The 24,861-nt window shown below is 38.2% G+C and overlaps 1 protein-coding gene across 8 annotated transcripts in view; it reads left to right on the top strand.

Annotated features, from left to right (window-relative positions):
• LOC124788276 (longitudinals lacking protein-like) overlaps positions 1 to 24,861 on the top strand; it is a 552,769-nt gene that overhangs the window by 447,978 nt on the left and 79,930 nt on the right. Inside the window, exon 5 of one of the 8 annotated variants that reach the window (XM_047255498.1) lies at positions 7,972 to 8,273. The exons of the other annotated variants lie outside the window; for them this stretch is intronic. Coding sequence (XP_047111454.1) covers positions 7,972 to 8,258 — 287 coding nt within the window. The 3' untranslated portion in view covers positions 8,259 to 8,273. Of the gene's footprint in view, positions 1 to 7,971; positions 8,274 to 24,861 lie in introns of those variants that run through there. 8 annotated transcript variants of the gene reach the window in all.

The raw sequence follows: 24,861 nt of genomic DNA, 5'->3' as shown, positions 1-24,861 counted from the left end.
CAATTGTGTGATTGGATTGAGGAGTTCCTAGATAACAGAATGCAGCATGTCCTTCTTAATGGAGAGAAGTCTTCCGAAGTAAGAGTGATTTCAGGTGTGCCGCAGGGGAGTGTCATAGGACCGTTGCTATTCACAATATACATAAATGACCTGGTGGATGACATCGGAAGTTCACTGAGGCTTTTTGCAGATGATGCTGTGGTGTATCGAGAGGTTGTAACAATGCAAAATTGTACTGAAATGCAGGAGGATCTGCAGCGAATTGACGCATGGTGCAGGGAATGGCAATTGAATCTCAATGTAGACAAGTGTAATGTGCTGCGAATACATAGAAAGATAGATCCCTTATCATTTAGCTACAAAATAGCAGGTCAGCAACTGGAAGCAGTTAATTCCATAAATTATCTGGGAGTACGCATTAGGAGTGATTTAAAATGGAATGATCATATAAAGTTGATTGTCGGTAAAGCAGATGCCAGACTGAGATTCATTGGAAGAATCCTAAGGAAATGCAATCCGAAAACAAAGGAAGTAGGTTACAGTACGCTTGTTCACCCACTGCTTGAATACTGCTCAGCAGTGTGGGATCCGTACCAGATACGGTTGATAGAAGAGATAGAGAAGATCCAACAGAGAGCAGCGCGCTTCGTTACAGGATCATTTAGTAATCGCAAAAGCGTTACAGAGATGATAGATAAACTCCAGTGGAAGACTCTGCAGAAGAGACGCTCCGTAGCTCGGTACGGGCTTTTGTTAAAGTTTCGAGAACATACCTTCACCGAAGAGTCAAGCAGTATATTGCTCCCTCCTACGTATATCTCGCGAAGAGACCATGAGGATAAAATCAGAGAGATTAGAGCCCACACAGAAGCATACCGACAATCCTTCTTTCCACGAACAATACGAGACTGAAATAGAAGGGAGAACCGATAGAGGTACTCAGGGTTCCCTCCGCCACACACCGTCAGGTGCTTGCAGAGTATGGATGTAGATGTAGATGTAGAACCTCTTCTTTTTTCATTGTGATAATAACTATCTGAGCATTTCACCTAATGTACTTTTATATCTAGGAATCATGCCGACAACATTCTTGATTTCCAATCACAAACTCCAGGTGTCATAGATACTTAATTATTTCTTTTTTCATTCTAATTCTCTGTACTATTTTTTCTTTAGTACGTAATAGTTTCATTACCTACAGTAGCTTGTAGTCTGGAGGAACTCTGGGCAAATGAAATTGTTCTTTCTGACACTTATAAACATAAAACATAATAATGCTAGTGGAATGTAAAATTCAAATTTATGAGAGTAATTTCTACAAAATGTGTGATTTCTGCCATTATACTGTCCTTTTCCCTTTAGTAACAGTACCTATACCTTACATACAGGTTGACCCTGTGAGCGCACTTCCTCCTTCTGTTTCGGTAGGTATCCCCCTCTTAATTCCTATTTTCCTATGGTACAGGTCAATCCCCTTCTTGGTGTCTCTGTCCGCACAGTGTAGGTCAGCCTTTCTCAGATCTGCCTATCTGCCTTTTGTATCCAATAAATGCTGGGTGTGCCCCCCCCTTTATCCTTCCTGAGTAGGACTCATGGTTCATTTCCCAAGTATACACCTTTATGTACTCTATAATTAAATATCCTCTGGAAAATAAAATCTATTTCATACTTAACACTCACTTCCTAATACTTCACTTCATCCCCTAGAGTCCGGTGCTACTCTTCCACTTCTAAGCTTCCAGTAGACATCACATTTATATACACTATTCTGTATATCATTCATATACTTATGCCATACTTGTCCTCTATCCTACAAATCATCAGAACAAATATTCAACTGACATTCCTGAAAAATTATCACAATTAGCTCCTCCTTGGTTTATGCTCATTAATTCCTCCTTGGCTTATGCTGTCCTTAATTACTCACACTTCCCTCACACTTCCATCTTATGTATCCCTAATGTAGAATTATCATAGTTTTCATACACACACACACACACACACACACACACACACACACACACACACACACACATCCATCCGCACATAAACAGACACAGGCAGACATATGTAAATGCAAAGAGACTGGGCAGAGATGTCAGTCGAGGCAGAAGTACAGAGGCAAAGATGTCCTTTGAGAATATTTCTGTTGTCTGTCAGATATTTTATTTCTATGGAAAAATTCTCAAAACATTGTGTAGTCTTCTATTTGAATCCTTTCTTTGCCAAAGTTAGATTCATTAGAGGGAAGTTCAGATAATTTTTCTCTTCTATTGCTGTGGATACTGTTATTATTCTCAAATGTTAATGGATTTTTGACACACAATTTCATTGGGAAATAAATGTACTGTGGGGTTGTGATTAGTATTCCCAATTTCTTACAGAAACAATGCGAAGTCCATGTTGGAATATCAACAATAGCGGAAAGTACAGATTGCTAATATCCATAAAGGTGACATGTTGAGTTGCAGACTGGCACAGCAAACGGACTGTTACACATTAAGCTTTTGGCCAAAGGCTGCATTAGAAGAGAAAAAGACATATGCTCCACACAAGCAAGCACACCTCACAAAAACATGGCTGATATCTCTGGCTTCTCATGCCAGACTGAAACAAACACTGTGAGTGGGAGCACCAGTCAGTAGTGGAATGGGGAAGGAGGAGGGACAGCAGGGTACGGGTGGGGAAAGGAAACAGTGCTGCCTGTCAGGGTGTTTCAGTGATTAAAGGCGGCAGACATGTTTCACTTTAATATCTGTTTCACAACCTGGGGCAGCTGGATCCTCCCCTTCACCATCAGCTGTTATGAACTACACAGATGGGAGTTATCCTTACAACACATTCTCCACTCCTGAAATCCTCCCGGCCTTAGCCTACAGTAATCTACTACTCCACATACACCACCCAACAGTTTCCACTCCCCCTGTCCTATCACCTCCTCCAAACTCACATCCTCTTGATTGTTGTTCACTGCTCTCTGCCAATGCACCCACTGATATTTACCCCTTCCTTGCTCCTCTCCTTTCCATTACTTTTTTTTCCATTCCCTCCCCCTACACAGCCTCCCTATGCTGCACCAAGGGGCCTTGTCTGCCACCTCTAGTCGCTGCATACTCTGCCAGGCAACATTGTTTCCTCTTCCCCCGCTCATACCCTGCTACCCATTCCCCTTCCCCATTCCACTACAAATTATTGCTCCCATTCAGTGCATTTGTTTCAGTCTGGCTTGAGCAGACAGAAATAGCGGTTGTGTGTGTGAGGTCTGCTTGCTTACATGAATGCATGTGAGGTTTTATTTTCTGATGAAGGCTGTGTTCTAAAACTTAATGTGTAACAGTCTTTTCATTATGCCTGTCTTCAACTCAATACATCATCTTAATGGAGAGAAGTTTATTAAACAGCTTAAGGAGATCTGCTATATAGATATTCCAGTTCAAATTTTCATCAATTTGCGCATCCAAGAACTTAGAACTTTCTACATCATTTATTATCTTTTTTTGTTAACTACATTAATATGAGAGGGAGTATTTTTGACAGTGCAAAAGCTAATCTTACTGTGCAAAATCTGTTAATAATTGTTACAAAGGTTGTTGTTGTGGTCTTCAGTCCTGAGACTGGTTTGATGCAGCTCTCCACGCTACTCTATCCTGTGCTAGCTCCTTCATCTCCCAGTACCTACTGCAACCTACATCCTTCTGAATCTGTTTAGTGTATTCATCTCTTGGTCTCCCTCTATGATTTTTACCCTCCACGCTGCCCTCCAATGCTAAATTTGTGATCCCTTGATGCCTCAGAACATGTGCTACCAACCGATCCCTTCTTCTTGTCTAGTTGTGCCACAAACTTCTCTTCTCCCCAATTCTATTCAATATCTCCTCATTAGTTATGTGATCTACCCATCTAATCTTAAGCATTCTTCTGTAGCACCACATTTCGAAAGCTTCTATTCTCTTCTTGTCGAAGCTATTTATTGTCCATGTTCCACTTCCATACATGGCTACACTCCATACAAATACTTTCAGAAAAGACTTCCTGACACTTCAATCTATACGTGATGTTGACAAATTTCTCTTCATCAGGAACGCTTTCCTTGCGATTGCCAGTCTACATTTTATATCCTCTCTACTTCGACCATCATCAGTTCTTTTGCTCCCCAAATAGCAAAACTCCTTTACTACTTTAAGAGTCTCACTTCCTAATCTAATTCCCTCAGCATCACCCAACTTAATTCGACTACATTCCATTATGCTCATTTTGCTTTTGTTGATGTTCATCTTATATCCTTTCAAGACACTGTCCATTCCGTTCAACTGCCCTTCCAAGTCCTTTGCTGTCTCTGACAGAATTACAATGTCATCGGCAAACCTCAAAGTTTTTATTTCTTCTCCATGGATTTTAATACCTACTCCAAATTTTTCTTTTGTTTCCTTTACTGCTTGCTCAATATACAGATTGACTAACATTGGGGAGAGGCTACAACCCTGTCACACTCCCTTCCCAACCACTGCTTCCCTTTCATGCCCCTCGGCTCTTATAACTGCCATCTGGTTTCTGTACAAATTGTAAATAGCCTTTTGCTCCATGTATTTTACCCCTGCCGCCTTTAGAATTTGAAAGAGAGTATTCCAGTCAACATTGTCAAAAGCTTTCTCTAAGTCTACAAATGCTAGAAACGTAGGTTTGCCCTTCCTTAATCTAGCTTCTAAGATAAGTCGTAAGGTCAGTATTGCTTCAAATGTTCCAACATTTCTACGGAATCCAAACTGATCTTCCACAAGGACGGCTTCTACACAGTTTTTCCATTCGTCTGTAAATAATTTGCGTTAGTATTTTGCAGCTGTGACTTATTTAACTGATAGTTCAGTAATTTTCACAATCGTCAACACCTGCTTTCTTTGGGATTGGAATTATTATATTCTTCTTGAGGTCTGAAGGTATTTCGCGTCTCTCGTACAGCTTACTCAGCAGATGGTAGAGTTTTGTTAGGACTGGCTCTCCAAGGCCGTCAGTAGTTCTATTGGAATGTTGTCTACTCTCGGAGCCTTGTTTAGACTCAGGTCTTTCAGTGCTCTGTCAAACTCTTCCCGCAGTATCGTATCTCCCATTTCATCTTCATCTACATCCTCTTCCATTTCCATAATATTGTCCTCAAGTACATCGCCCTTGTATAGACCCTCTATATACTCCTTCCATCTTTCTGCTTTCCCTTCTTTGCTTAGAACTGGGTTTTCATCTGAGCTCTTGACATTCATACAAGTGGATCTCTTTTCTCCAAAGGTCTCTTTAATTTTCCTGTAGGCAGTATCTATCTTACCCCTAGTGATGTAAGCCTCTACATCCTTACATTTGTCCTCTAGCCATGCCTGCTTAGCCATTTTGCACTTCCTGTCGATCTAATTTTTGAGGCGTTTGTATTCCTTTTTGCCTGCTTCATTTACAGCATTTTTATATTTTCTCCTTTCATCAATTAAATTCAATATTTCTTCTGTTACCCAAGGATTTCTACTAGCCCTTGTCTTTTTACCTACTAGATCCTCTGCTGCCTTCACTACTTCATCCCTCAGAGCTATCCATTCTTCTTCTACTGTATTTCTTTCCCCCATTCCTGTCAATTGTTCCCTTATGCTCTCCCTGAAACTCTGTACAACCTCTGTTTTAGTCAGTTTATCCAGGTCCCATCTCCTTAAATTCCCACATTTTTGCAATTTCTTCAGTTTTAACCTCTGTTCATAACCAATAGATTGTGGTCAGAGTCCACATCTGCCCCTGGAAATGTCTTACAATTTAAAACCTGGTTCATAAATCTCTGTCTTACCATTATATAATCTATCTGATACCTTTTAGTATCTTCAGGATTCTTCCATGTATACAACCTTCTTTTATGATTCTTGAACCAAGTGTTAGCTATGATTAAGTTATGCTCTGTGCAAAATTCTACCAGACGGCTTCCTCTTTCATTTCTTACCCCCAATCCATATTCACCTACGATGTTTCCTTCTCTCCCTTTTCCTACTCTCGAATTCCAGTCACCCATGGCTATTAAATTTCCATCTCCCTTCAGCACCTGAATAATTTCTTTTATCTCATCATACATTTCTTCAATTTCTTCGTCATCTGCAGAGCTAATTGGCATATAAACTTGTACTACTGTAGTAGGTGTGGGCTTCGTGTCTATCTTGGCCACTATAATACGTTCACTATGCTGTTTGTAGTAGCTTACCCGTATTCCTGTTTTCCTATTCATTATTAAACCTGCTCCTGCATTACCCCTATTTGATTTTGTATTTATAACCCTGTATTCACCTGACCAGAAGTCTTGTTCCTCCTGCCACCGAACTTCTCTTATACATAGGTATCAATTTCCATTTTCCTTGTTCGTGCTTCTGTTATTGGCTTAATGTGTAACAGTCTTTTCATTATGCCTGTCTTCAACTCAACATGTCATCTTAATGGAGAGAAGTTTATTAAACAGCTTAAGGAGCTCTGCTATATAGTTTTTCCAGTTCAAATTTAATGTATAACAGTCTTTTCATTATGCCTGTCTTCAACTCAGCATGTTCAAATTTTCATCAATTTCCACATCCAAGAACTTAGAACTTTCTACATTGTTTATTATCTTTTTTTGTTAACTACATTAATATGAGAGGGAGTATTTTTGACAGTGCAAAAGCTAATCTTACTGTGCAAAATCTGTTAATAATTGTAACAAAGGTATCAATTTCCATTTTCTTTGTTCATGCTTCTGTTATTAGCTTGAGTATAATGCTTGTATCATCTATAAAAGGAGTTTATTCAGGATCTGGATTCAATTAAAGAAAATAAGGATAAAAAAATTAGTTTTTAACTGAGAAATGTGGGAGTGGAAATATGAGGCTATCACTTCTATGCACTGTAAAAACTACAGTTTACTTTTAAATATAAAATTAGGAGTTTATACAAAGAATGAGATATTCTAATGATTATCTAGTATACTGAGGTGTTAGATTTCTATAAATGAATGATGTAGCAAGAATATTTCTATATACTTACTTATCAAATATTAAATGCAAAGTCTGTGTTATATGAATGCCTGGCCACACATTATTGTGATTGAGTAAGACCAACTTTGCTACAACTTCATACCATGATAGAGTAATACTTCATGTGCTTGAGAAGAGTTTATGAAACTGTCATTGTTCATAACATTAATACCAAGAATTTTATTTATTTTTATTTCACAAATATTGAATGAACTAACTGGCTTACCCATATAACATAATGCACAGTGTGCTATCTTGTGAAACAGGGAGGTGAGCCAGGCCCATGTTGAATCCAGGCAACAGATTAATGACTGAGTGTAGTTTTCAGGTGGCTTCCTGTGCCTGCTCCCCAAATTCTGCCTCAGAGGGAAAGTTTCACAAACACTTAAAATACAGTCATACAGAACAAAATTTAGTGCACATGACTTCCTTCATTTATTTACTTTGTCAGAAAGGGCATCCAGCGGCTCAGTTAAATAATGGAAATAAATTTGCCAAATCCTGAATCTGCATACAATACAGGGTAAATGCAAGGGAAAAGAAAGAGTTTCATTTACTAACTAAGAAATTGCTATGTTTTTGGCACAAAATGACATAACACAGGACCTTTCAGTAACTTGTGAGTTAAATAATGTAGGAATTTGAATTTTTCTATTATACTGCATCTTGATAGTATTTGCCATTCTCTTCTTTCCTTCCGTCATTTCAGAGAAAACACTAGAGAACAGTGATTTTATGAGCTTTCTACATAATTCAAATAAAAAAAGCAAGCTCTTTGCCAAAACTGTGGCTTAAAGGGGTTTAAAAATGATTCATTCACTGCAATAGATAATCCATAGGCATTTCAGTGTGTTTTCTGATGGTTCGTTAACGAGATTATGTATTTACTATAAATGTCTCATACATGTTGATTCCAATAGAAGTATGACAGAATTGTTATTTATTGTTTCAGATGCAGCAAACAAATGGAGCAGTTTTGCCCTGAATACTTTCTGTACAGAAGCACTTAGGAATTTTGATTCAGAAGCTACTACTTCAGAAAACCCACCCCGTTTCACATGCCCTCACTGTGGTAGATCATATCGATACAAAAGTTCACTGACTTCTCACCTTAGGGTTGAATGTGGGCGTGGACCACAATTTCAGTGTCCTTACTGTCCTCAAAAGACAACACAAGACAGTAGTCTAAGAAGACATATTCGGAAACTTCATCCTGGAGCAAGTCTGGAGATACATTGATACAAAAGAAGATCTATTTAAGTATCAGCTGCCTTAAATAATGTACTTTCTGTTACTTTTACCATGGTAACATGCAATCCAGATCTGAAGCTCTTTGCTGGGCTAACAGACACACACAGCTTTATTATTAGGATCAATAGAATAATATTATCCTAGTTCAGAGGAGTAAGCTATGGGTTCTTAAATCCACAGAAGTCCACTGATCCCAGCTGGGTTTTGAGCCACTGCAATGGAAAGGTACAGTTAGTTTCTGTGGCTGGCATTGGCCAATATTGGAGCAATTTTGGCTGTAGTATTTATTTTCATCTCAGCACCTGTCTCCAACTCAATACAAATATTTTGGAGAACTAATGATTTCCAAAGCTTCACAGAGAAGGATTTGAAGTAAATCTGATGAGACAGTATGAAAATATTCTCATGTTTAAATATAGAAGTAACTGTAATATTCAAGTGAAAATATACACTTAACTGAGGTGAATGTGATTAGAGTGTTTAATATGATAATTTGGTTCATCAGTAATGCAGCCAGATAAACAAGATGCAAATGTTTAATGTCTGTTAGAGTGAAACAATTGTAGTACAGCTGACAAAAGCACAAAAAGCAGACAGACAAATTTTAAATTCTACAGTTATAGGTATCTTCCTTGTGACCTCCTGGAAATACAGATGAAAAAAGTAATGTTAACAAGAAAGATAAAATTAGTGGTGCAAGGTAGAAGTCACTCACAAAAAAGTACCCACAAAGACAAAAGTTGTAACTGAAAAGATATTGTTATGTCTGGCTGCTTCTGTGTAACTTCTCTCTCAGTTTGGTGTTCTGAGTGACATTTTCCTCTCCTTCTTACTCTGTTAATCTTAACGTCACTCGTATTTTGCCAGCTGTTAATAAATAATGCAAGAACAAAATATCTGTTTGGAAGCAGGAGAGTCATTGTTTTCATTTTCCATTTTTATATCTTTAAGATCCACCTTTTTAAGCAAATAGTAAGTGCTACTCTTTTTAATTAAAGTATTATTGGATATCTTTAGTCTTCATTTTTCTGAATCTAATTCATCAGGCCAACAGGATTATTCATAACTTTCAGTTAATCTTACTAAGAATGAAACAAATATTTTAGTAAATTCTAAAATACTATTGTTTTTATTTTAATGGTAAAAAGTCCTAGAGTGTTTTCATAACTGCTGTTCATCAGATTTCTTTCATGTAAGTATGTGAAATATACCTCATATTCATTTAATACTTCTATAACAGTTTTTTCATTTGTGTGTCATAAGGTAGATATGGCTTAATACATAATTTATTAAATGTGTTAGAGTACCTAATAGGTTTCACACTGTTTCCTGACATAAAGCTGCAATAAACATATAAACCTCTTATGAAACTGGTGAGTTCACTTATATCAGAAAAAGGAGTGTTTCATATTTCACCTGCTGCTTGAGAATTAGTGGCGGATCACTTTTCTTTATCTCCAAACAATCACTTAATATAGCAATGTAAGTCCAATAATAAGGAAGTCCATATTTTTTGTATGCTAAGATTTTGTTGAACATTTCCCTCTGAACTTGGTGTAACAACATCTAAAAAAGAAAAAAAAGCTATATCTTGCAATGAGGTAGTTTACAGCACAAAGTCATTAAATGATATAGAAACAGTAGTGGGGGCATAACATACTTGATATTCTTCCCATATAAACACTTAAATGCTTTACTGGCTCCCTTCTGTATAAATACCTGATAACTCACAAAATTTAAGGATCACTATAAGTAAATAATATTGGACTGATGCTTTGCTCAGAATTGATTGTTATATAAATCGATAAGAAGTCATAAGAAATGCAAAATTTATTCATACACATTCACTAGTCATGTCATATAATGCAAGTATTCTGAACAGAAGAAGTTCTCTCTAAGAAATCTACATGTGCAATGTCTCATTGCATCAACGTTTCTCCTCAATTGAAATTTAATTTTGTGACTCACCAGTCTATGTCCACAATTATTCATTACACATGCATGAGTACACTGCAGCATGAAACAAAAAGTCAGTAAGGAAACTGTAAAATAAGTAACTCTCCTGGGCCACAAGGAGATTAAAAAATTCGAACAACAAATTCACTGTGCATGCAGGTTAAGCAGAATACAGTGAAGCTGCTGTATAGTACCACAGATTTGGCAATACTAAAAGACAGTGGTAGAAACTACTACAGTAATTAGTTAGTTCACTTGGCTGAATAAGTATATCAGTCCATAGGTGACAAAGTTTAACTTCAGTCTACCTATCTTACATATAGGCATAGTTGCCTTTAATAATAGTACGCACAGACTCCTTCACTGACCGACAGAATCTGCAGACATATAACATCCCATCATTGGAAGTGTCAGTTAGATCAGAACATGGCATCTGAGATACAGCAAGCTGGGACCATTCCATATCTTATGACGCCAGAAGAACATTTGTGAATGTACAGTAAAGTGCAGCATTATTCTGTGGTGTTGAGCACACTGACAATCTTCTTTACTCTTTTATTTTTATGACTAGTCTTTCTATTGACTTAGATTTTTCACTTCATGGTGTCCACACTTAAAAATAAAAAGATATTGGCTAACTACTTCATTGAATATGTAGATGAACAAACATAGCACTGTACAGTATCACCTACTGCAGAGTCAGTGCATCCCCCCACACACATTGTACTACAGATCGGAATGACACTTTGTTGAAGCACATCGAAATTTTCAATGTGACATTGGAAACCAAGAAAATGCTGCATTGAACCTTCCTATGAAGATATCAAATTTATGATCACCATTAGTGTGCCTGGCAATAAAACATCAACAATCAGCACAGGTATAATATGCCACCCGACTGCCATGCAGAAGTGTACACATTTTAAACAGTTACTTCTTGAGCGGCTACATCAGTCAGTGGAACAATGTATCCAGCAAGCACTGCGTGGTGAAAAGAGAGGAGGTAAGTCACCTTCAGAATTTTGGCAGCAGCTGTAAAGCTTAGTTGATGACACCGAGTTGCCAGATACAACACTGCAACATGTATGGCGTGTGGCCAGAGACAGTTAGAATGGCTGTGGTGTTTTCTGACGCATGTGATATTTCATCATTGCTCTCAGTAGCCAACAAGGTCTATGTCTCATTAGATTCAGGGCATACATCATCTGTGATGTTCAAACATAACAGTACAGACCTTGAAGAAGCCACAGCAGAATGATGACGTCAACAACCGGATGTTACTCGACAACTGGGCGAGCTACAAAATCACATAGACAGCTTACATCAACAGATATCAACATTGCTTGGATGCAAGGCAGGTACATAGAATAAGAGCAAGGAAGATGGCAGCGTGTTTAAGGAGCTTATCTCCTGGTATCACCATTGCATCAGAGACAAGGTGATGCCGTGCAAATCATTCTGTACTCACACAATTGGTGACAGTGGCCAGCGATAGGCACTGCCAGTCACGAGTTTGAGCACCAGTGCCTGCCACTGTAAGATGAGAGTGATCACAGGCAACTACTGGTGGTAACCTTTCTACTTTACCCTTGCTGTCCCATCGACTTTAAGTCACAGACGTTAAATCTGGCCACACTTATCTAATCGACTCAAGTTCCGGCATCAGTGCATTGCCTGTTGAAGGTGAAATGTGAAGCTTCCTCCATCTCAATCAAAGCTCACAGCAGCAAATCAGACTTCAATAATGACTTATGGAAAATCCCAGATAGATGTAGAGCTCAGTTTAAAAGAACGTTTACCGTGGACTTTCATGATTGCTGATATGTCAGATGCAATATTGGGTGCAGATTTGTTGTTTCTTTATGTAGTTGAAGTAGCTATTGGCTCATTGAGCATTTGTGGGGTACACAGTGCATTACAGGCACCCTAGGAAGAGGTTCTCTGCCTATGTTCAATGACAGACAGGGGGTGACACCACACGTAGTGTACTGCAAATCCTTACCATGTGTGCAGGCAGTTAAGCACAACATGGTCCATCACATCTGGACTATGCCTGGTCAACCAGTGTCTCAGTGCCTGCACTGGTTACCTCCTGATCATTTCGCTACTGCGAAGACAGAATTCGGAAAACTATAGTGCTCGGGAATCATCCGTAGATCTGACAGCCCATGGTCATCACCACTCCATCTAGTAAAGGAGAAAGACAGGAGATGGAGACCATGTGGAGGCTACTGGGTGCTCAATACCTGTACCATTTCTGATTGTTAACCAATACCACATATTACTGATTTTATACAAAGACTGGCAGGCAACACCATTTTTAGTGTCATCGATTGCTGGAATGCATATCACTGGATGCTGGTCACACCTGCATATATACTAAAGACAGCTGTGATGACGCCATTTGGCTTATTTGAATACCTCTATATGGCATTTGGTTTGAAAAATGAGGTACAAACTTGGCAGTTATTTGTCAACAATGTACTAAACAGTTTACCGTACTGCTTCACATACCTCAATGACATTCTGGTCTTTTTGGCATCTGATAAATATCACATACTGCATCTAAAGAATGTTTACCTTGACATTGATGCATACGAGATTTCAGTCAATGAATCAAACTGTTTATTTTGACAATGTCAGGTGGGCTACTCAGTGACAGCAGCTCACTACAGGATAAAGTTACTCTTTTCAAATAGATGGCTTGCCACCGATTTTTACCAGCTGCACTGGTTCCTTGGAGCAGTGAATTACTACAGACAATATCTGCCTAATACAGTGGCTATAAAGGCACCTTTCATGTCAGCACCAGCCAGCAAGGATACAGTGGGCAAACAACATTTGCTGTGGGCGCCAGAGATACTGATGGCATTTGATAAGATCAAAGCATGTTGACATATCTGGTTGCTCACTTACAACTGGCAGTTGTTGTGGATGCTAGCCAGCAAGCCATTGCTGCAGTCTATGGCATGTCAAAGGCCACTGGCATCCTCAGGTCTTCTTCTCCCATAAGCTCATGTCATCACAAGTTAAATGGAGCGCTTACAATATGGAATTGCTGACAATTTACATAGCTGTCAGAAATTTCTGGCCATAAGTGAAAACCACAGATCACAAGTCAATTACTTTTGCCTTCAGTAGGAACAAGGATGACTGCTCACCATGACAATTTAGACAACTTGAATTCATCACCCAACTCATGACCTGCAGCATATAAAAGTATCTGAGAATGTAGTGCCAGATTTCCTGTGTGTTTGGAATCAATCTCTCAGGCTATTGACTAGAAGGAGTTAGCTGCTGGGGAAGAATCAGATCATAAACTCACTGAATTCTGTTGTGATAGTTAATGTAGGTTATATCTGTAGGAAATACAACCTGCTAGTGAACATTTCCAAGTTTGGTGCAACACATCACGGGGTAAATCTGAGACATTCTGTACCTGAGAAATTGCAATGACAATTATTTGACAGCATCCGTGGGCTGTCTCACTTGGGAATAAATGCCAGTGTCAAACTGATGATGGACATATCCATGTGGCCCAGTGTAAATGCTTACATATAGACCAAAATGGGAAGAGCCAAGTAGTATTGTTGTTCTGTTGGAACGGGTCAAACCTGAGCATGTGTTACCAACTGAAAAGGTCATACATGCTAAACACAAAGTGTCACCTTCCACAGTACCAGACATGGAAGATACCGTCTCAGTGCTACAAGGGGAACTGGTAGAAGCACTGGAGGCTGATGGAGTTCAAGCAACACCTTCAGTGTAGATACCCCCTACATTCCCGGAGCTCTGCTCTACCGGCAGAAGGGATGGGGGAGGGGGGGGAGGAGGCAATTGTGTGAGTGTCACCAAAAGAACATCTGTAAATAATGCAGTGAAGCACAGCATTATTCCGTAATGATGAGCGCATCGACAATCTTTTTTACTCTTTGATTTTTATTACTATTCTTTGTATTGACTTAGATTTTTCAGTTCGCGGTGTTTAAGCTTAAAAATAAAAAGTTATTGCCTAACTACTTTGTTGAATCTCTTTAGTGGACAGAGATATGAACTGGAGTTGGTTGAAAAGGTAACATTTTTAATGTGCTGACCCTAACACTGCACTTAGTTTTACTGGGAAGTTAGGTAATTAAAAGTTTTACCTAATTTAAAATTCCACCATTGTACTTAATAGGAAAAACCTCCCGAGCCAATATGTATTTCTGGATGTTGTGACACCATTAGTTATAAAGACTGGCAGTTTAAATTTCAAATAACATATTTTAAATTTTGTAAAACTAATTAATTTAACCTAATTAATTTAAATGTCAGATCCCTTAATAGGGCAGGTAGGTTAGAAAGTTTTAAAAAGGGAAATGGATAGGTTAAAGTTAGATATGGTGGGAATTAGTGAAGTTCGGTGGCAGGAGGAAGAAGACTTTTGGTCAGGTGAATACAGGGTTATAAATACAAAATCAAATAGGGGTAATGCACGAGTCGGTTTAATAATGAATAAAAAAATAGGAGTGCATGTAAGCTACTACAAACAGCATAGTGAACGCATTATTGTGGCCAAGATAGACACGAAGCCCATGCCTACTACAGTAGTACAAGTTTATATGCCAACTAGCTCTGCAGATGACGAAGAAATTGAAGAAATGTATGATGAGATAAAAGAAATTATCCAGGTTGTGAAGGGAGACAAAAATTTAATAGTCATGGGTGACCGGAATTCAAGAGTAGGAAAAGGGAGAGAAGGAAACGTAGTAGGTGAATATAGATTGGGGCTAAGAAATGAAAGAGGAAGCCGTCTGGTAGAATTTTGCGCAGAGCATAACTTAATCATAGCTAACACTTGGTTTAAGAATCATGAAAGAAGGTTGTATACATGGAAGAACCCTGGAGATACTAAAAGGTATCAGATAGATTATATAATGGTAAGACAGAGATTTAGGAACCAGGTTTTAAATTGTAAGACATTTCCAGGGGCAGATGTGGACTCTGACCACAATCTATTGTTTATGAACTGTAGATTAAAACTGAAGAAACTGCAAAAAGGTGGGAAATTAAGGAGATGGGACCTGGATAAACTGAAAGAACCAGGGGTTGTACAGAGTTTCAGGGAGAGCATAAGGGAACAAGTGACAGGAATGGGGGAAAGAAACACAGTAGAAGAAGAATGGGTAGCTTTGAGGGATGAAATAGTAAAGGCAGCAGAGGATCAAATAGGAAAAAGACTAGGGGTAGTAGAAACCCTTGGGTAACAGAACAAATATTGAATTTGATTGATGAAAGGAGAAAATATAAAAATGTAGTAAATGAAGCAGGCAAAAAGGAATACAAACGCCTCAAAAATTAGATTGACAGGAAGTGCAAAATGGCTAAGCAGGGATGGCTAGAGGACAAATGTAAGGATGTAGAGGCTTACATCACTAGGGGTAAGATAGATACTGCCTACAGGAAAATTAAAGAGACCTTTGGAGAAAGGAGAACCACTTGCATGAATATCAAGAGCTCAGATGGAAACACAGTTCTAAGCAAAGAAGGGAGAGCGGAAAAGTGGAAGGAGTATATAGAGGGTCTATACAAGGGCGATGTACTTGGGGACAATATTATGGAAATGGAAGAGGATGTAGATGAAGATGAAATGGGAGATATGATTTTGCTTGAAGAGTTTGACAGAGCACTGAAAGACCTAAGTCGAAACAACGTCCCCGGAGTAGACAATATTCCAATAGAACTACTGACAGCCTTGGGAGAGCCAGTCCTGACAAAATTCTACCATCTGGTGAGCAAGATGTGAGACAGGTGAAATACCCTCAGACTTCAAGAAGAATATAATAATCCCAATCCCAAAGAAAGCAGGTGTTGACAGATGTGAAAATTACTGAACTATCAGTTTAATAAGTCACAGCTGCAAAATACTAACGCGAATTCTTTACAGACGAATGGAAAAACTGGTAGAAGCCGACCTCGGCAAAGATCAGTTTGGATTCCGTAGAAATGTTGTAACACGAGAGGCAATACTGACCTTACGACTTATCTTAGAAGAAAGATTAAGGAAAGGCAAACCTACGTTTCTAGCATTTGTAGACTTAGAGAAAGCTTTTGACAATGTTGATTGGAATACTCTCTTTCAAATTCTGAAGGTGGCAGGGGTAAAATACAGGGAGCAAAAGGCTATTTACAATTTGTACAGAAACCAGATGGCAGTCATACGAGTCGAGGGGTATGAAAGGGAAGCAGTGGTTGGGAAGGGAGTGAGACAGGATTATGGCCTATCCCCGATGTTATTCAATCTGTACATTGAGCAAGCAATAAAGGAAACAAAAGAAAAGTTTGGAGTAGGTATTAAAATCCATGGAGAAGAAATAAAACCTTTGAGGTTCGCCGATGATATTGTAATTCTGTCAGAGACAGCAAAGGACTTGGAAGAGCACCTGAATGGAATGGACAGTGTCTTGAAAGGAGGGTATAAGATGAACATCAACAAAAGCAAAACGAGGATAATGGCATGTAGTCGAATTAAGTCAGGTTATGCTGAGGGAATTAGATTAGGAAATGAGACAGTTAAAGTAGTAAAGGAGTTTTGCTATTTGGGGAGCAAAATAACTGATGATGGTCGAAGTAGAGAGGATATAAATTGTAGACTGGCAATCACAAGGAAAACGTTTCTGAAGAAGAAAAATTTGTTAACATCGAGTACAGATTTAAATGTCAGGAAGTCATTTCTGAAAGTATTTGTATGGAGTGTAGCCATGTATGGGAGTGGAATGTGGACGATAAATAGCTTAGACAAGAAGAAAATAGAAGCTTTTGAAATGTGGTGTTACAGAAGAATGCTGAAGATTAGATGGGTAGATCACATAACTAATGAGGAGGTATTGAATAGAATTGGGGAGAAGAGGAGTTTGTGGCACAACTTGACAAGAAGAAGGGATCGGTTGGTAGCACATGTTCTGAGGCATCAAGGGATCACAAATTTAGCATTGGAGGGCAGCGTGGAGGGTAAAAATCGTAGAGGGAGGCCAAGAGATGAATACACTAAGCAGATTCAGAAGGATGTAGGATGCAGTAGGTACTGGGAGGTGAAGAAGCTTGCACAGGATAGAGTAGCATGGAGAGCTGCATTAAACCAGTCTCAGGACTGAAGACCACAACAACAACAACAACAACAATTAATTTATGAGATAATCAGTATTCAGTTTCGGAAGTAGCTACATTTTCCATGGCAGATTTTTTCCTCTTTCCTTAGTACATTATGACCTTTGATATTATACTCTTGTCAATCTGAATTTGATACACAAGATGGCATACTTCATTAACTGAGTCATTATCCAAGATTTTAAATACCTTAACATAATTTTCAATACAATGTTTGTACTCATAAGTCAGGTGTTTCCAGTGCTGATGCCTAAAATGATTCTACAAACTCTTTCTAAATTTCTATACCAACACATTTTAACAAAACAAACATTTATCAGTACTTATAGTCCAACCTGACTAGCAAAATCTTATCTAGAAATTTTTGAAATGACTTTGTAGTTGCTGAAATAACAGTTCATTTATAGACAGTCTGAAAACAGTCAGACGTCACTCAAGATGAACAGTCTGCACACAGTCCTGTTCAAGTTAACTAACATGTAATACCCATATTGAGTCTGCTTCTGATGTTCGCTCATGCATTAACCAAGACTAGTTAGCCCTTGAAAATACCCATATTGACATGTACAAAAATACAGTAATTTCGAAGTAAAGGGCTTGAGTGCTTTCTTAATTCAAGTTTGATAATGTTTTGACTGAACTGTGTAAAAGTTGGTAGGAGGTCTGTACTGTCATTGTCTTTTGAACAAGTTATTGTTGAGAATGACAACTTTCATTAAGGACGGAACTTAATGTATGTCTACCTGATCAGTCTGAGAACAATGACATGAAGTGTAAATATGAACCATTTTCTGTACCACATTTAAAATATTTTTTTAGTGATATATTCCAACTACCACTGGTTATTGGACAGTGCTTTATTAACTTATGCTTCAATAACTTTACAAGTACTCTGAGTAATTCTGCCACTGCATTCTTAGTTGCTTGTGGGCACCAACATGACTATATACACTAATAATCTCACAAAATTGAAAAACTGATCATTGTCTAAGCAATAGAGCCACAGGATAATAAATGTGTGAAAAGTACAACCAAAATTGTGGTATTGCGTACATTTTTGGGCAAATACCATCCCATATTCATTAAGATCTTCAGCTTCATGACTACAGACATTTGCTACCAAACAGTTGATGGAAGAGAGACTATGAAAATCAGCTTGATGTCCTTACAATTTGGTACCACAGTTTTTGGAGCATAATGCAGTGGGAGTATTGTGTTAAAGAATGCTTGAGGTTAAAGACAATGATGTGTGGCAAAAATTATAAACTGATAGTTTGTGAACTTAAGATCAAAACTGAACAGTGGCAGTGAACAGTAAAAACAATTAATGTGGCAAAAATAAACAATAATGTGAAGAGGACTGTGTGTTTGGTGTGTCTCACAGGAACCAAAATTAATTAAGACACTGTGCAACCAACAATAAACAGATGCTACCATACGGAGACGACTTCTGCAAATCAATTATGTGGAGATCGATGACGTTCTAGACCGAGCAGCAGGCAATGAGGTGAACCATCTTTGGAACCCAGCAGTACACAAATCAGCCTGGTACAGAAGCACAAATGACCTGATCTAAGAGCTACAAGGAAGGGCAATAAGCTAAGTGTGGGCACCAGCAACTGCCACTGAGATAATTTAAAGGTAAAGTGTTCTTGTTATTGGATATAATTAACTGTTCACCAAAATGAATGATGAAGGAAGAAAAGGCAATGTGTCTGTAAACTGTGAGGGACAGATGGTAAAAATCAAAGGTAAAACTAATGACAATAGTATGCCTGATGATCGGGAAGAAGAGCTAAGATTTGTATAGAAACAGAATGCAGGAATTCATAGTGAACTTTGTGATAACAGTGGGTTGAGATCAGAGCTAAACCCAACTTTGTATGATGAAGTAAATGCCTGTCAAGTTCTACACAAAATGTCAAAAACTTCAACCAATGATTATTGTAATGTGAAGGAGGAATAGCATTATTCTGATTTAATTGGACAAGTTAATGTCAAATAATGAATTTTGCAATGTAAAGCAATGTGTGCAAGAAACATATGGGACTGAAGGCATTAGGTCAATATTAGAGGCATTCATGGACAGCCTAAATGCAAAGAAAGACAAATATAGTAGTGACATCAAAAATATTATGAAAAGGAAGCTGCTCACCATATAGCACAGATACTGAGTCGCTGATAGGCTCTGTCACAAATAAAGCTTTCAGCCAGTAAGACCTTCATCAGCGGTAGACGACACACACACACACACACACACACACACACACACACACACAAACAAACAAACGCAACTCACACATACGACTGCAGTCTCAGGAAACTGAAACCACACTGTGAGCAGCAGTACCAGTGCATGATGGGAGCAGTGAGTGGGTGGGGTAAGGAGGAGGCTGGGGCAGGGAGGGGAGGGATAGTGTGGTAGGGGTGGCGGACAGCAAAGTGCTGCAGGTTAGACGGAAGGCAGGGGAGATGTGGGGAAGTAGTGGAAAAGGAGAGAAACGAAAAGACTGGGTGTGATAGTGGAGTGGTGGCTGTGTAGTGCTGGAATGGGAACAGTGAAGGGGCTGGATGGGTGAGGACAGTGACTAATGAAGGTTGAGGCCAGGAGGGATATGGGAACATAGGATGTATTGCAGTTAAAGTTCCCACCTGTGCAGTTCAGAAAAGCTGGTGTTGGTGGGAAGGTTCCATAAGGCACAGACTGTGAAGCAGTCACTAAAATGAAGGCTGCCATGTTTGGCAGCATGCTCACAACAGGGTGGTCCACTTGTTTCTTGGCCACAGTTTGTCAGTGGTCATTTATGCGAATAGGCAACTTGTTGGTTGTCATGACCACATAGAATGCAGCACAGTGGTTGCAGCTTAGCTTGTAGATCACATGATTGGTTTCACAGGTAGCCCTGCCTTTGATGGGATAGGTAATGTTTGTGTCCAGACTGGAGTAGATGGTAATAGGAGGACGTATGGGACAGGTCTTGCATCTAGGTCTATTATAGGGGTACGACCCATGAGGTAATGGGTTGGGAGCAGGGGTTGTGTAAAGATAGATGAGTATATTGCGTAGGTTCAGTGTACAGCAGAGTACCACTGTGCGAGGGGTGCAGGACATTTCTCATTTCAGGACACGATGAGAGATAGTCAAAAACGTGGTGGAGAATGTAATTCAGTTGCTCCAGTCCTGGGTTGTACTGAGTTATGAGGCGAATGCTCATCTGGGGCCGGGCGGTGGGATGTTGGGAGGTGGTGGGAGACTGGAAAGTTACGGCATGGGAGATTAGTTTTTGTACAGTCTGTGAAGGACATCAAAAAGAAATTTAAGAATGATATTAGTGAGTTGGGTTTGAAACTGAATGAAACTAATAAAAAGACAGATTCCATGAAAACTTGTTTTGAAAATAATGTAGGAAAAATATATTGCTACTTACAGTAAAGACGACATATTAAATTGCAGACATGCACAATTAAAACACTTACACAAAGCTTTTGGCCACAGCCTTCGTTAGTAAAAGAGAAACACACACACACAAGCAAACACACCTCATGCATACAAGACCACTAAGTCCAGCATCCCTTCATTTCCGCCAGTACCTCATCTCCTACCCTCCAAACTTCAGAGTTATGTCAGCTGTTCATTGAAGAAATAAATTATATAATAAACTTTGGTGTGGTTGAACAAAATAATCTTGTCTTTAATAGGCCCTAAATTACAAAAAGATAAGATATACAAGTGAGATTAAGCAGGTAAATGAAGCAGCTGTGATTATAAAAAGTATTTATTTTAACTCAACAGGAGGAATTATAGTAACTGTAATAAAGGAAAATGGGGCAGTTGAGTAAGAGGGATAATGTACAACATGGCCTGGATGCACTTACGAGTAGTATCTGCAGTTATAAGTGGTGAGTAAGGCAACTATGTCTGGTCATTGAGTACTAAGCTGGGTCACTCAGATACCAGGCTTTCCTTTTTACTTTCATGTTATAACACAGCACAGTAAGAGAGAGATCTAGAATGCAAACAATAGGATAACTGAAGAGAAAGAAATAACTAAATTTGAAGTAATGAAACAACTAACTTGAACTACCGACAGACATTACTCTACCAAATTTGCAAAGTGTGAAAATCCTCTTGGGGATTTAAATTCTTTATTATATCAGTGTTACATAGTCATTTTTCTTGCCATTTTGAGGTATACCAGAAACAATGTTACTGGGTGTGGAATAGCCACTATTTTAAATAGTCCATGATATTTTTGAAAAATTTATTGATTTCTGTCTTTAAATTATAACTAGGATGGAAATCCTTACCTAATACCAGATCATTAACCCATAGTGGTGGTATATTGCCTTTCCATTGGCGTTATTAATCTATTGTTTGCTTATTTTAATAGACGTCCTTTTACCAGATACTGTTTAAAATGCATTGAGGGTAGCCTTTAAACAGCTTTAACAGTGGTTTGCCAATAAAAGTTTGCTCCATAATTTCTACTGGTGATAGTCCAGTAGACATATGAGGTAATTCATTTAATATCTGGAACTCAGGAGTCAAATAAACCCATGTTGTATGGTTGTTAGGAAAATATGTTCTATGTAGACATCTAATTTCTCTCATCATGCATTACAAGGATTTGATTGTGGATGATATTTCGAAATAGCTACATGTTTTACACCTTACCATGGTAAAAATTACCTCATATTATTACTTTTAAAGTGTGAAGAATGCTATGAGGATTACCCACATCTTTAAAGTAGTCTCTGATACAGTTTATTACTGTATCTGTGCTGGCTTGTTTAATGGGGTAAAGTTTTATGTGTTTTGACCAACATTCTATTAGTAGAAGAATGTATGTTACTCCTCCCCTATGTGTAGGTAACTCTCTATAAATACTAGCAGCAGTTAAATCAGGTAATCTTTTGGGTACTGTGGGATATAACTTATTTTGTACTTAGCTCTGATAATTCTTAACCTTCTAACATACTGCACAAGATCACATTACCTTAACTACTTTTCTACTTAAGTTCCTAAAGTAATAAAATTTATTCATGTGAATAATGCATTTGCAAATGTTGAAATGTCCATATTATACCTTCTTCTACGTTCTTAGAAATGCCTTACAACTAGATACCTTGTTATCTAATCTCCAGAACAAAATATCATCAACAATGGCCCACTGTTCCTGCTCATCTGATAACATCCTTGTATGTGTGTTGCAGAAATCTGTTTTACTCCCCGCTTTGTTCTTAAGGCAATGGTCCTCTTCTCTTACTGATGTGACTTAAGGTTAAAAAGTTAATCCCAAAAATGACACCACGCCCTTCACTATGTTTCATTTCACTCATATTCAAACATAATCTTGACAGTGCATGAGGAACTAGATTCTGAGAAACTTTTATGTAATTTATTTCTGTTTGGAACTCTTGTAGAAAACAAGGCCCACCCCATTAGATGGTTATGCAATAGCCTACTTTCCATTAAAAATGCTAATGTTTTATGGTCAGTGTAAATAATTATTTTTGATCCCCAAGTTAACATCTGGAATTTTTGTATCCTCCAAACAATAGCTATTAACTCCTTCTCTGTAGCTGTGTAATTTAATTCATGTTTGTTAGGGCTTCCACCTGCAAAAGTGATGTTTTACGTTCACCAATTTTCGGTTTACATTCTGTCTGGAATAATTCTGGCACAATGCCATATTCTGATGTATCTGTGGCTATTTTCAATGGCTCATACATTACAGTAGATTGGCTCTTTCACTAGTACTTCTGTAGTATTCTTAATTGCTACTGCTACCCTTCATCTCATATCCATTTAGCTCTCGGCATTCCAGGCTGTGGCCAAAAGCTAAGCTACATGTGAGTATCTTTTTATTATGCCTGTCTGTAACTTGACATCTCTTCTTTATGGTAAATAGCAATCTATCTTTTCCTACATTGTTAATATAGCTCTTTGTTTGAATAATGATAACAATCAAGGATCATTCATTACTTGACCCTGCACATATCAAGGATAAAATCCAGCTAGTCAGAGGAATGAGCATAATTATTTTACATTCTGGGCAGTTATTTATGGCCCTTATCCTTTCAGGATCCAGTTCAATGCCATTTACCCCAAACGGATATCCCATGAACTTCAGTTTTTCCCTGCTAAAACGAGATTCTGGTAATTTAATAGTAATAACTTTTTCATAAAATTTCTGCAGAGTTTTTGTTAATTAGTTACAATGCTCTTCCCACATTTTGAATACTAATAAGATGTCACCCATGTAGATAATCTGCTGCTATAACAGTTCTTTCCCTGGTTTCATCTAAGGTACCAATAAAAAGGTAACACCCATAACTGATGTGAATTTCCATGAAATTATAAAGCTTTATAACGTTTTGAATTTTCATGTAATTTTACTTGCCAGTATACAGGTACCAAATCTCTTTAACTGAAATATTTGTCTTGGTTGAAGAAATGAGCAATTCATCAATGCATGTAGGTCTATATCTTTCAGTGTCTATATGCTTAATCAGAGAATGTATGCGTAAGACCCAGCACACCCTGCCTGTAGCTTTCCTAATAACTAACAACAGATTGTCTTAGACACTTATGCTCTGTTCAATTACTTTGTTTTCTTTTATTTTATGTATATCTTCTTGTACTGCAGATCAGAAGCATTAAGGTACAGGATAGGGTTTGCAAAAGAAAGGGCTCTCATCTTTTATTTTAAATTTGCAAATGTAATCACCTGTTGCTCCCAATTTATCAGAGACTATTGACCTATATTTCCACAGAACATTTATAATTCCTTTTCCTGCTCCTTCCCTAAGGGGAGATATTTGATTGTTATCAGTTTGCATATCAACTGCAGGTCATTATCTACTTATTAACTTCACATTTGGAATTAAATGTACATTATTCACCAATACATCTTGTCTATCCATTGTTGGATTCATCTTTAACTATATTATTGTCCAGCAGTCATCAAATTTCCAAACCAATAATTCTGCAGTAAATTTGGAGCTAAACTGCTTCAGTTGTAAAAGGCTTTTATTTTTTGAATATCAAAACTGGTTCCAGACTAACAGATGCCCATCATCAGGTGTAATATTACTGAAACAAACAAGACATAATGCTAGAGAAAAAATTTTTCTCAAATGATTGTAAGCATAAGGCAGTGGATACTAATAAGAACTATCTTAGCTAAAATTCTACCTGTGATTGCTCTAGCTGTGGTGAAAAACATAAGAAGCATCACAGAACAATAGTAGCTGGAGAATATAGAACGGAAACAGAGCCTGTATTGATATAAGGACATAATGCAGAATAACAGGTTGAAACTTATGTTGCATGTTGTGACCCTGAGCACCACAGGGCTGGTTAGAGCAGGGTCATCCACCACAAGCAGGAGCAGGGTATGGAGTGGCACATGCAGAGACAGGAAGTGAACAGATAAGCTACTAAATCAGCTCTGATTGTCATGGGACAGGGTAGAGCAGAGGTTAC

This window comes from Schistocerca piceifrons, chromosome 3, assembly GCF_021461385.2.
Source record: "Schistocerca piceifrons isolate TAMUIC-IGC-003096 chromosome 3, iqSchPice1.1, whole genome shotgun sequence".
NCBI classification, from domain to species: Eukaryota; Metazoa; Arthropoda; class Insecta; order Orthoptera; family Acrididae; genus Schistocerca; species Schistocerca piceifrons.
Note: the sequence above shows the minus strand (reverse complement) of the source record. Positions and strands in the feature narration are given on the sequence as shown.